Source organism: Triticum urartu, chromosome 1, assembly GCF_003073215.2.
Source record: "Triticum urartu cultivar G1812 chromosome 1, Tu2.1, whole genome shotgun sequence".
Lineage (NCBI taxonomy): Eukaryota > Viridiplantae > Streptophyta > Magnoliopsida > Poales > Poaceae > Triticum > Triticum urartu.
The window spans coordinates 344,098,957-344,111,670 of record NC_053022.1 but is presented as its reverse complement, the minus strand read 5'-3'; the positions used below and the strand labels follow the sequence as shown (position 1 = coordinate 344,111,670).

The window sequence follows — 12,714 nt, the reverse complement described above, 5'->3', positions numbered from 1 at the left end:
GAAAACTTTATGATGAGTGGGAACCTACTATAAAATTAAAATTAAATATTATGAGTTTTATGCTTTGTGTGATTTGGGTGCTAGTGTCTCTACTATTCCCAAAACTTTGTGTGATTTGCTAGATTTCTGTAATTTTGATGATTGCTCTCTAAACTTGCATCTTGCGGATTCCACTATTAAGAAAACTATGGGAAGAATTAATGATGTTCTTATTGTTGCCAATAGGAATTATGTGCCTGTAGATTTTATCGTTCTTGATATAGATTTTAATCCTTCTTGCCCTATTATTCTCGGTAGACCTTTCCTTAGAACGGTTGGTGCAATTATTGATATGAAGGAAGGGAATATTAGATTCCAATTTCCATTAAAAAGGGCATGGAACACTTCCCTAGAAAGAAAATAAAATTACCATATGAATCTATCATGAGATCCATTTATGGATTGCCTATCAAAGATGGCAATACCTAGATCTATTCTTACTTGTTATGCCTAGCTAGGGGCGTTAAACGATAGCGCTTGTTGGGAGGCAACCCAATTTTATTTTTATTCCTTGCTTTTTGCTCCTGTTTAGTAATTAATAAATTATTTAGCCTCTGTTTTGGTTGTGTTTTTTGTGTTTAATTAGTGTTTGTGCCAAGTAGAACCATTGGGAAGACTTGGAGAAAGTCTTGTTGAACTTGCTGTAAAAAAACAGAAACTTTAGCGCTCACAAGAACTGCTGTCATTTTTATTTGGAGAGTACTATTTAGTTAATTCTTTTTGCATATGATTAATAGATAAATTCCTCATGTCAAGAAATTTATTTTAGAATTTTTGGGGTTCCAGATCTTGCGCTAGCAACAGATTACTACAGACTGTTCTGTTTTTGACAGATTCTGTTTTTCGTGTGTTGTTTGCTTATTTTGATGAATCTATGGCTAATAAAATAGTTTATAAACCATAGAGAAGTTGTAATACAGTAGGTATAACACCCATATAAATAAATAATGAGTTCATTACAGTACCTTGAAGTGTTCTTTTGTTTTCTTTCGCTAACGGAGCTCACGAGATTTTCTACTTTAAGTTTTGTGTTGTGAAGTTTTCAAGTTTTGGGTAAAGATTTGATGGATTATGGAACAAAGAGTGGCAAGAGACTGAGCTTGGGGATTCCCATGGCACCCTCAATATAATCTAAGGACAACTAAAAGCCAAAGCTTGGGGATGCCCCGGAAGGCATCCCCTCTTTCGTCTACTTCTATCGGTAACTTTACTTGGAGCTATATTTTTATTCACCACATGATATGTGTTTTGCTTGGAGCGTCTTTTATGATTTGAGTCTTTTCTTGTTAGTCTACCACAATCATCCTTGCTGTACACACCTTTTGAGAGAGCCATACATAATTTGGAATTTGATAGAATACTCTATGTGCTTCACTTATATCTTTTGAGTTATATAATTTTGCTCTAGTGCTTCACTTATATCTTTTAGAGCACGGTGGTGGATTTGTTTTATAGAAACTATTGATCTCTCATGCTTAACTTAGATTATTTTGAGAGTCTTAATAGCATGGTAATTTGCTTAATAATAATATGCTTGGTATTCAAGATTTGTAAAACTTTCTTTTGAGTGCGTTGAATACTAAGAAAAAAATTGATGCTTGGTAATTGTTTTGAGATATGAGGATGGTGATATTATAGTCATGCTAGTTGAGTAGTTGTGAATTTGAGAAATGCTTGTGTTAAAGTTTGTGATTCCCGTAGCATGCACCTATGGTGAACCGTTATGTGATGAAGTTGGAGCATGATTTATTTATTTATTGTCTTCCTTATGAGTGTCGGTCGGGGACGAGCGATGGTCTTTTCCTAACAATCTATCCCCCTAGGAGCATGCGTGTAATACTTTGCTTTGATAACTTCTAAATTTTTGCAATAAGTATATGAGTTCTTTATGACTAATGTTGAGTCCATGGATTATACGCACTTTCCTTCCTTCCAGCATTGCTAGCCTCTCTAATACCGCGCACTTTTCGCCGGTATCATACACCCACCAAATACCTTCCTCAAAACAGCCACCATACCTACCTATCATGGCATTTCCATAGCCATTCCGAGATATATTGCCATGCAACTTTCCACCGTTCTGTTTATTATGACACGCTCCATCATTGTCATATTGCTAGCATGATCATGTAGTTGACATCATATTTGTGGCAAAGCCACCGTTCATAATTCTTTCATACATGTCACTCTTGATTCATTGCATATCCCGGTACACCGCCAGAGGCATTCATATAGTCATATTTTGTTCTAAGTATTGAGTTGTAATTGTTGAGTTGTAAGAAAAATAAAAAGTGTGATGATCATCATTTTTAGAGCATTGTCCCAAGTGAGGAAAGGATGATGGAGACTATGATTCCCCCACAAGTCAGGATGAGACTCCAGACGAAAAAAAAGAGGCCATAAAAAAAGAGAAGGCCCAAAAAATGAGAGAAAAAGAGAGAAGGGACAATGTTACTATCCTTTTACCACACTTGTGCTTCAAAGTAGCACCATGATCTTTATGATAGAGAGTCTCTCATTCTGTCACTTTCATATACTAGTGGGAATTTTTCATTATAGAACTTGGCTTGTATATTCCAATGATGGGCTTCCTCAAAATGCCCTAGGTCTTCGTGAGCAAGCGAGTTGGATGCACACCCACTTAGTTTCTTTTGTTGAGCTTTCATATACTTATAGCTCTAGTGCATCTGTTGCATGGCAATCCCTACTCACTCACATTGATATCTATTGATGGGCATCTCCATAGCCCGTTGATACGCCTAGTTGATGTGAGACTATCTTCTCCCTTTTTGTCTTCTCCACAACCACCATTCTATTCCACATATAGTGCTATATTCATGGCTCACGCTCATGTATTGCGTGAAGATCGAAAAAGTTTTGAAAATGTCAATAGTATGAAACAATTGCTTGGCTTGTCATCGGGGTTGTGCATGATTTAAATACTTTGTGTGGTGAAGATAGAGCATAGCCAGACTATATGATTTTTTAGGGATAGCTTTCTTTGGCCATGTTATTTTGAGAAGACATAATTGCTTTGTTAGTATGCTTGAAGTATTATTATTTTTATGTCAACATGAACTTTTGTCTTGAATCTTTTGAATCTAAATATTCATACCACAATTATGAAGATTTACATTGAAATTATGCCAAGTAGCACTCCGCATCAAAAATTCTGTTTTTTATCATTTACCTACTCGAGGACGAGCAGGAATTAAGTTTGGGGATGCTTGATACGTCTCCAACGTATCTATAATTTTTGATTGCTCCATGCTATATTATCTACTGTTCTGGAAATTATTGGGCTTTATTATCCACTTTTATATTATTTTTGGGACTATCCTATTAACCGGAGGCCCAGCCCAGAATTGCTGTTTTTTGCCTGTTTTAGGGTTTCGGAGAAAAGGAATATCAAACTGAGTCCAAACGGAATGAAACCTTCGGGAACGTGATTTTCTCACCGAATACAACTCAGGAGACTTGGACCCTACGTCAAGCCAATTAACAGGAGGCCACGAGGTAGGGAGCGCGCGTGCCCCCCCCCCCAGGCGCGCCCTCCACCCTCGTGGGCCCCCTGTTGCTCCACCGACCTACTTCTTCCTCCTATATATATCCACGTACCCCCAAACGATCAGATACGGAGCCAAAAATCTAATTCCACCACCGCAACTTTCTGTATCCACGAGATCCCATCTTGGGGCCTGTTCCGGAGATCCACCAGAGGGGGCATCGATCACAGAGGGCTTCTACATCATCATCCAAGCCCTTCCAATGAAGTGTGAGTAGTTTACTTCAGACCTACGGGTCCATAATTAGTAGCTAGATGGCTTCTTCTCTCTTTTTGGATCTCAATACAATGTTCTTCCCCTCTCTCGTGGAGATCTATTTGATCTAATCTTCTTTTTGCGGTGTGTTTGTTGAGACCGATGAATTGTGGGTTTATGATCCAGTCTATCTATGAATAATATTTGAATTTTCTCTGAATTCTTTTATGTATGATTGGTTATCTTTGCAAGTCTCTTCGAATTATCAGTTTGGTTTGGCCTACTAGATTGGCTTTTCTTGCCATGGGAGAAGTGCTTAGTTTTGGGTTCGATCTTGTGGTGTCCTTTCCCAGTGATAGAAGGGGAAGTAAGGCACGTATTGTATCGTTGCCATCGAGGATAACAAGATGGGGTTTTTTATCATATTGCATGAAACTATCCCTCTACATCATGTCATCTTGCTTAAGGCGTTACTCTGTTTTAACTTAATACTCTAGATGCATGCTGGATAGCGGTCGATGAGTGGAGTAATAGTAGTAGATGCAGGAAGGAGTCGGTCTACTTGTCTCGGACGTGATGGCTATATACATGATCATACCTAGATATTCTCATAACTATGCTCAATTCTGTCAATTGCTCAACAGTAATTTGTTCACCCACCGTAGAATACTTATGCTCTTGAGAGAAGCCACTAGTGAAACCTATGGCCCCCGGGTCTCTTTCTCATCATATCAATCTCCATCACTTTATTATTGCTTTGCTTTTTTACTTTGTCTTTTACTTTTCACTTTGCATCTCTTTACCAAAAATGCCAAAAATATTATTTATCATCTCTATCAGATCTCACTTTCGTAAGTGACCGTGAAGGGATTGACAACCCCTAAGCTCGTTGGTTGCGTTGAGCTATTGTTTTTGTGTAGATACGAGGGACTCGTGCGTAGCCTCCTACTGGATTGATACATTAGTTCTCAAAAACTGAGGGAAATACTTACGCTACTTTGCTGCATCATCCTCTCCTCTTCAGGAAAATCCAACGCAGTGCTCAAAGAGGTAGCACCCGCCGCAACACTGCCCCTCCGAGGCCGGAAACGCCAGAAAAATCACGCCAGCCAGTGGTGGAGGGACTGCCTCGCGAAACCTCTGCTCTTTTTCCGGCGGAGATGGGCTATCTAGCGGTGGCGGGCGGTGGGCGGCGCCGGGATCAGCCGGTTGGCGGCCAAGCGCGCGAGGGTGGGAGACGAATCTGGAAGAAAGACTTGACTTTTCGCCTAATGGTGTGGGCCAGACGTGCTTTTCCCTTGTGCCGGAGCCCCCGAGCGCCCCCAGTGCGCCGGGTTCGACCTGCGATCGCCGGGCCCAAAAACGGGCCAAGCCGGCGGATTTCGGCGTCCTGGGGGCGCGACTGGGGCATTTTTTCGGCGCCGACGCCCAAAAAATCGCCTGGGGGGGGGCTATTGAGGGCGCGGCTGAAGATGCTCTAATGCATCTTTGCAAGAGAATAACGCCCTACATGCAGTGAACATTTTATAAAAGCGTGAGCTTTTGAAAAACACAAACAATTTTTTTAGTTCAAATATTTTTGGGAAACACAAACATAAAATGAATATTGTGAACAGTTTTAGAAAATTCTGAAAAAAACAAAACACAAATATTTTTCAGTTGTACAAAGTTTTTTGAGAACATGATCAAATTTTAAAATTTGCATACATTTTGTGAAAATACCAACATTTTCTTCAAATTTATGATCTTTTTAAATACATGAACAAATTTTGAAACTTTTGAACATTTTACGAAATTTTCTTAAAAAACTAGTAAAATATGACATATTTAAAAAAAACCCAGAAAAGAAGAAAAAACACAGTTCAGAAACCTTTTACAAGGTTTCAAAACCGGTCAGGAACTTTCCAGAGGTTGCCAAAACTTGGATTCCTCAGCATGTAACTAACTTTAAATGGGTCAGCCCAGTAACACCCGCTTGTGGCTATGAGATCTCTTTCAATGCAAAAGTGTTTAGATGAGGTGATAAGTGCATTAAATATCTTAGCAACTCAACTCCCCAATGCATAGGTGCTTAACTTGTTGTTGTTAAGCACACTATTTAATGAGTTAGCACCTAAAGTCTCTCATGCATTGATCAAATTGTTTCATTTAAGTGCTTTGCCTAGGTTCTCACGCTTGGCGTTGGTTCTTCCTAGGGTCACCAAAGTACTCTTTCCTTTCCTTAAATGTTGTGCCATGTCATTTTTTTTCTTATGTGGCATGCTTAGCACCTGTCCACGGTGGAGCATTGGGAAGGGTCTGATGTGTGTTTCAACGACTATTTGACGCAAAGCGTGCCGAATAGTAATGCTCTCCTTTTCTTTTTCTTTTCTTGTTTTGAAGCAGGAAATGCTCTCTTATGGTGTATAGATATTGATATAGGTATGATAAACTGAAGAAAAATTTATATAAGGGAATAACTTTTTCACTTTGTATTTTGACCATCCACTTATATCATTTCAATATACTCCCTCTGTAAACTATTATAAGAGCGTTTAGATTACTAAAACAGTGATCTAAACATTCTTATATTAGTTTACGGAGGGGGTACTTCATACTGTTATGTGATCGATACACATTTTCTTTGCCATCCTTTAATCATCAAACAAATTTGTTTGCTCTGAACCACTGATCGACCAACGGGCTCAGTGAAGTGAAGTGAAGTGTTTGCACGTGAGAGATGGAAAGCGGATTCCTGTCTGACACATCGTCACCCGCTGATCACTTCATCAGTTTGAGACTTAGTCAAGACAATGATTGCCGGAGACTGACCTTTCACCTTCCAGATTGATCAACCATCATCTGCATCTGAATACTTCATGAAGAAATCATATGGAGAAACATAAGAATTCGGTTGGCTAATCAATATGTCTGTGACGGTATGATGCTTTCCCTGTCCACCAGTATCACTAGCGAAAGGGACCAATTACCCACTGATAAACACCATGTACCGGACGGCAATGACATCAAGAAAAATCATTCGCCTTCCCGCGCGTGTGATTTGTCGCTATCATGCTTTTCATACTACAATGACATGCAACAATTATTTCATCAAGGAACTATGAGATTCTAGTGTTTCCGTGCGATAAAACCAGATTGCTGCCCCAGATTCTTGCTAATATGTATATAGCCAAACAGAGATCAGAATTGGCCCTAAACTCAAAACTCAGCAGACAATACAAGTCGGCAAAATGTTCTTCACTGAACATTCTTTTATTGGCATTCTTCAGCCTAAGTTAAAGAACTAATGCATCAACTGCCTGACATAGGTGACATGCACATTAACCAGCGATACTACAACGCGGGGTATGTTAAAAGGTTCAAATCGGCAACGACAGTACCACTCTCTGCAGTCTGCACTGCCTTCATAGAGACTATGAACACAGGACGGCGGCTCTTTTTACAGGTTCACGGCAAAACAGAACGCTTCTCCTTGCTTTACTTCCTGGTGAATAGGGTGCGCAGCTTGCCACGCTCCAGCTTCTCGAGCAGCTTCTTGGCGCCGGCCACGTCCATCTCGGAGAGCTTCTTCAGGTACCCGATGGCGCCCTGCGCGATCATCAGCTTCTTGCACCGCTTGCTCGCCGACAGCGCCAGGAGGCAGGAGATGGCGTACTTCTTGGCCGTGTTCCCCGGGCTCGGGTCCAGCAGCTGCACCAGGTTCGGCACGCTCTTCTCGTCCTTCTTCACGTCCCTCGCGTTCGCCGGGCAGCTCATCAGCGTCGCCGTCGCCTGCGCCGCCACCTCCCGCGCGCCGCTCGACTTGGCCTCCAGCAGCCGCACCAGCAGCGGCATGCACCCGTGGTCGCCCACCAGCCGCTTCATCTCCGGGGAGCTGGAGATCCTGCAGATGGCCGCCGCGGCCGCCTGCTGCGCGCCCACGGAGCCGTCGCGGAGCACGTGCGCGAGCCGCGGGAGCACGCCGAGCGACACGAGGTTGTCCGGCGAGACGGCGGAGACGAGGTTGCGGAGCGCGCCCACGGCGGACTCCTGCGGCAGCGGGCCGTCGAGGTAGGCGAGCAGGCTGGGCAGCGCGCCCTCGGACACCACGGCGCGCCGCAGGTTGTCGTTGCTCGACGTGAAGTTCTGCAGGCACTCCGCCGCGTACTCCTTGGAGCCCAGCACGACGCCGCGGTCGAGCAGGCTGATCATGACGCGCACGATGCCTTCCTCGGCCAGCGCTTGCCGGACCTCTGGCACCGCGGAGAGGTTCTTGAGCGCGCCCGCCGCCGCGGATTGCGAGATGGAGTCCCCGGTCTGGCAGATTTCGATGAGTGGGCGGACGCCGCTGTGGCCGACGATTGCGCGGGCAATCTCGGGCGACATGGACAGACGCTGCAGCGTGATGACGGCCTTCTCCCGGCCAACAAGGCTGCCGGACTCCGCCAGCCGGATGAGCGGCGGCAGCGCGCCTTCCGACACCAGCAAGCCCTCGCAACTGCCGGACTCGGCAAGCAAGCAGAGCACGGTCGCCGCCTTCTCCCTGATCTTGGGCGCCGTAGCCGTCAGCAGCTGCACCAGCGCGGCCACGTTGCCACGGCCGAGCGCCGACAGCACGCTCTTCTCGTCCTCGCGCAGCGCATCAAGGAGCCCCTCCACAGCCCGGTGCTTCGCCTCGGCGTGCCCAATTTGCAGCCTAGCGAGCAGCTCCCGCACGTCCGTCTGCGAGGCCGCTGCCGCCGCCGCCTCAGCCGGAGGAGACGGAACCGTCGCATCTGACAGAACACCAGTCTTGACAAGCAGCGCGCAGTCCCGGAGGTTGAGGTCCAGCTTCCCGGCGAGAGCGTCGAGGTCGCTCTGCATCTGCAGTTTGCCAGCCTTGGGCGGCTCGCGGCAGAGCACGCCGAGCTCGGCGGCCTCGGCGAGCGTGGCGGCAACGGACTGCAGCAGCTCCCGGCAGAGCGCGTTCTTGGAGAAGCAGGGGTGGCTGGACAGGTCGGACAGGCACGGCGGCACCTTCTCCAGCCTCGCCGCGATCGCCTTCCACCGCCCGCCAAACCCCGTCGCCGCGCGCGCAGCGTCCAGCGCGGCCGGCACCAGGCCCCGCGCCCGCTCGAGCAGCTCCTCCGCCGTCCCGGTCGGCGCGTCCCCGGCCGCGGCCGGACTGCTGTGCAAGCTCATTTCCTGGTCGCACCAGCTACAACACTCAGCCTCGTGATCTGCAGGCATCCACTAGATTAGCGACGCTCCCACCTCAGTCAGTGAAGGAAGGAAGAAGCGGACAAATCATGGAAAAGAAAACAGCGAAGAAGAAGCTAGAAGGGGACACAAGAAGGAATCCTCCGTATTTTAAACGAATCAAAATCAGTCGTGGAAAGCTACTGCTAACCTCATCTAGCAATCTAGCATGCTCTCCGCAGGCCTTTCCATTGCTTTGGGTGGACGAAATGCGAAATCGGAAGGATTAAATGCCGCGGGCGGCGACACACAAGATCAGGAGCTGGTACGATGGCCCTATCAGAATTCCCAGGCTTTCTCACTTGCTTTGCACTGTTCGGTAACAGAATAAATTCAGGCTGGAGGCATTCTGAGTTTTGACCCGCGGAATCAGGGCCAGGTAGGTGACGAGTGAATGAGAACAAGCAAATAAATAAATTCAGCAACGGGAGAGATGGCCAAGTGGTGCGATTAGAACGGAACGGGAGACGTACGAGTACTATAGCATTTGGCTCTGCATGCATGTTACTTCCAAGCATCAAAACAGACTGGCGCGTGCATTTTCTTCTAAGCAATTTTGTTTCAACGTTTGATTCGGCATTAGAGGGGCTGGCTTAAGCCGAGGGCGGCGGTGGGTGCCGTCTGAGGAAAGTTCGCGATCTTAAGCGTAAGCTTGGAGTGCTTAGGACAAAAGGAGCATGATTTGGGTACTCATAATTTTCACACTAGGCTAGAGTACTTTCTTGTATTGTAATCCAAAGATCTGGCGCTTTCGTAACACAAAAGAATCATGGGGAAATAATTGCGTGGGGCGACGTATCGTAGACGAGCCGATAAGCCCTCCAAAAAGCTGCATGCCATGTGAAAAAGAAAAAGGCAAAAAAAAAACTCTCACCACAACTATATTACGTATACAAATTTTATCACGAGCTTCTAGAGTAGCCACGCATGCACAGAAAGAGATCCTACGGACTTTAACCTGACCCGAGATTAACACTATAGTAGCTAGTAACTATCAGCGGTAGAGGCACTTCTTCTTCTTTGAGTTATATAAAAGGAAGCGGGCCCACTTGTCAGCGGGTCATGGAGCGACGCACCGCGCACGCGATCTGCGTAACACGACGTCTTTTTCTCCGTGGCAACAGCTTTCCCTAGAGGTGCGTGCCGTAAGGACACGGTGGGGCCGGCACGTCAGCGGATGAGTGGCGGGGCACCGCATCATGATGAGCCGGATCGGCAGCGTCGCGGGGAACCCAAACGCGGCCGACCGAGCCCAGAGCACACGGCCTCGGGCTCCCGGATCCGAACGCACGGGGTGCTTGGGGTGTGGGCCCGGGGCAGCGTTTCGATTTGCTTTCAGAGAGAGGCGACGCAAAGCCGCACGCGTCATCGGGAGCGGGCAACGCGGTGAATACAGCTGTCGTATTTTGTGCCAGCGACGTGCGAGCGCCGGCGTGGGCAGCGTCGGCGGCTCGGCGCCGGCACGGATGAGGACGGGATTTATTGTCGTCTGACCCGTACTTTTGCTGAAATCGCATAAACGTCCCTACATAGAAAGTTCTGTGGATTTCGAAAATAAGTACGGAGTTTCTCGCAAACTTAGAAAATCCCCAACCTGTAAAAAGGAGGATGATGCATACGGCCGGAAATAAGTCGCTCCCAAATCTCTCTCGTTCCTTTCTCGAACTTACGATCACGCGCCACAATTCGCAAACACTTGCAGGGATATTCTGAAATCTACAATGTGGACGGGACGGACACAGGGAGAAAAAGCCCCGGTGATGCTTAGCTTGGCTTGCAAGGCTACCAAGGGAGCACGGGAAAGTCGGCCGCGAGGAAGCAAAGGCGAAAGGCAACCGGACGCGTATCCACTATCCAGCCCAGAGATCACGTGCAGAAAAAATCAAGGGGAGATGAAGGAAGCAAGCAAGCTAGTTACCTCGCCTTCCGGTCCGCTCGCCTCCGCCGGACGTGCCCCCGCTCGCCCCTGCTCCGTCCCTCCTCCCGACGCCGACCGCCAGCGCGAAGAAACCCACGAGAGCTAGTGCCGCCGCCGCCGCCGCTGCTGCTACGATGAAAATGCCAATCATCAATCAATCAGTTGCCCATCATAAGGGTCAATAGATCACCAGCATCGTATTCCTCAGCGAGTAGGCGTGCGCGCGTGGGAGTGGGAGGAGAGGCGAGAAGAGCAGGGCAGGAGCAAGCAGAGAGGATTGGGGAATGATTAACAAAAACACTCACCACGGCCACCGCGCTGCACTTGTAGCGAGCGAGCCGCGTCCGACAGGTCCCTCTGGCGTCGCGCCGCGCAGTTTCGAGCGAGTCGTTGGGGAGACGGCCTTCCGAATTTATTTCTCTCCGGGCGGACTCGCGCTGCTCTCCTTGGCTGCTAGTTGTTGTGGTGGTGTGTGGGGAGTGGGGGACGAGGAGGTGTTTTGAATTGGGGCGAGGCGGGGCCGTCGGATCGGGGAGGGGGGGCACGTGGGAGTGGGAGGGATGGTGGGGGGTCGGGGACCTGCGGCCGCGGGGATCCGACCGTTTGAGCGCCGCGGGTTTTGAATCGGTGAGTGGCTGCTGCTGGCACTCGCTCGGCGTCCTTTTACGGCTTTTGGCTGACATCCGCTGCAGCTGGAGGCAGGGGGAGTGGGAGGGTTTTTGAATTGAATCCAGGTCGCTGCCGTTTCGACTGTTCTACCCACGAGTGCTTCTCGATCTAGTATTGACACCATCTCACGATGCCATTTGAATAAGCTTGACATCTTGTGGTTGAGGGCGTTTTTTGGATTCAGCATTAACACGTGGTAACAGGAGAAGAAAACGGAAAGTGTTTTGATCTGAGAAAATCAGTAAAACTAAGTGATATATATATATATATATAAATAAGTTCTAAAATCACCTTTTAATCGTACGATCACTGTATGTGATGGTTTCATCTTGCGTCGCTGTTCGCAACGGAACCCGTCGCATTATTACATGTGCGCCTCCTTTTTCAGATGAAAGTAGCTTTCAGCTCGTCGCAAAGCTAATTTTAACCACCAGATTTTTCCAATCGCACAACACAAGGCAGGATTAGGTGTCGGTGTCTCATCCGGTCTACCACGTACACGTACAGGTACTTCACGGGTTGGGAATAGGGTACTTTGCATACGAACGCCATGCGATGGCACTGTCTTGTTGGGAGGGATCCGCCCGTCCATCTACCTATCCGTGTCCGGTTGCCGTGCGCCACCATTTATTTGTGGTGCGTACCCATCGGCTGGCGTTGCATACACTGTATTTATGACTTGTGATGAGCTTACCAGTCACCGTTCCCTAGTCACATGAGCATTTTTCAGCTCACCTCCTCCCCCTCTTTTGCAGATTCAAACTAGGGAAAGAGTAAATATCCGATGAGAACGCAGCGAACCATGCAAATCTTGTTCAAATGTTCCTTTTTACGACTGTAAGTTGGATCCCTCCCAGAAAACAAGGTCCGACATTTTTATACCCTTGGCAGCGGTGCAATGTTTTTAGAATCATTGAAAATTTGTACACCCACTCGACCAGAAATTTCCCAGCACCGAAGCCAGACCCCCACTGTCCCATTGCTGCCAGTTCACACAAAAGAACGAGTGGACCATTTAACCGATCGATCTCCAGCGCGACAGTAACCACAGGGCGAACATGGTACCATACAGTACAGAATACAGCTTGATGCTTCAACCATATCAGACGG

At 47.4% G+C, this 12,714-nt stretch overlaps 1 protein-coding gene across 4 annotated transcripts; it reads right to left on the bottom strand.

The window, feature by feature from the left end:
* Positions 1-7,022: 7,022 nt before the first annotated feature.
* Positions 7,023-11,412, bottom strand: LOC125511080 (vacuolar protein 8-like). 4 transcript variants are annotated; one of them, XM_048676376.1, is made up of 3 exons: positions 11,241-11,412; positions 10,936-11,064; positions 7,023-8,998 (listed from the first exon to the last, which is right to left on the bottom strand). In XM_048676376.1, the coding sequence occupies exon 3, from the start codon at positions 8,958-8,960 to the stop codon at positions 7,278-7,280; it is 1,683 nt and encodes a 560-aa protein (XP_048532333.1). In that variant the 5' UTR covers positions 8,961-8,998; positions 10,936-11,064; positions 11,241-11,412; the 3' UTR covers positions 7,023-7,277. The 4 variants fall into 4 exon arrangements, with proteins under 4 accessions (XP_048532333.1, XP_048532325.1, XP_048532318.1 ...); XM_048676368.1 differs by having other exon boundaries at positions 10,936-11,061; XM_048676361.1 differs by lacking the exon at positions 11,241-11,412 and having other exon boundaries at positions 10,936-11,211.
* Positions 11,413-12,714: the final 1,302 nt, after the last annotated feature.

Bases quoted from the DNA above. Each gene is read 5' to 3' on its own strand.
- LOC125511080 (XM_048676361.1), bottom strand. From the start codon at position 11,086: ATGATTGGCATTTTCATCGTAGCAGCAGCGGCGGCGGCGGCGGCACTA. The intron at 8,999-10,935 runs GTAACTAGCTTG...GGATGCCTGCAG, and splicing joins CGAGCGGACCGGAAGGCGAG to ATCACGAGGCTGAGTGTTGT.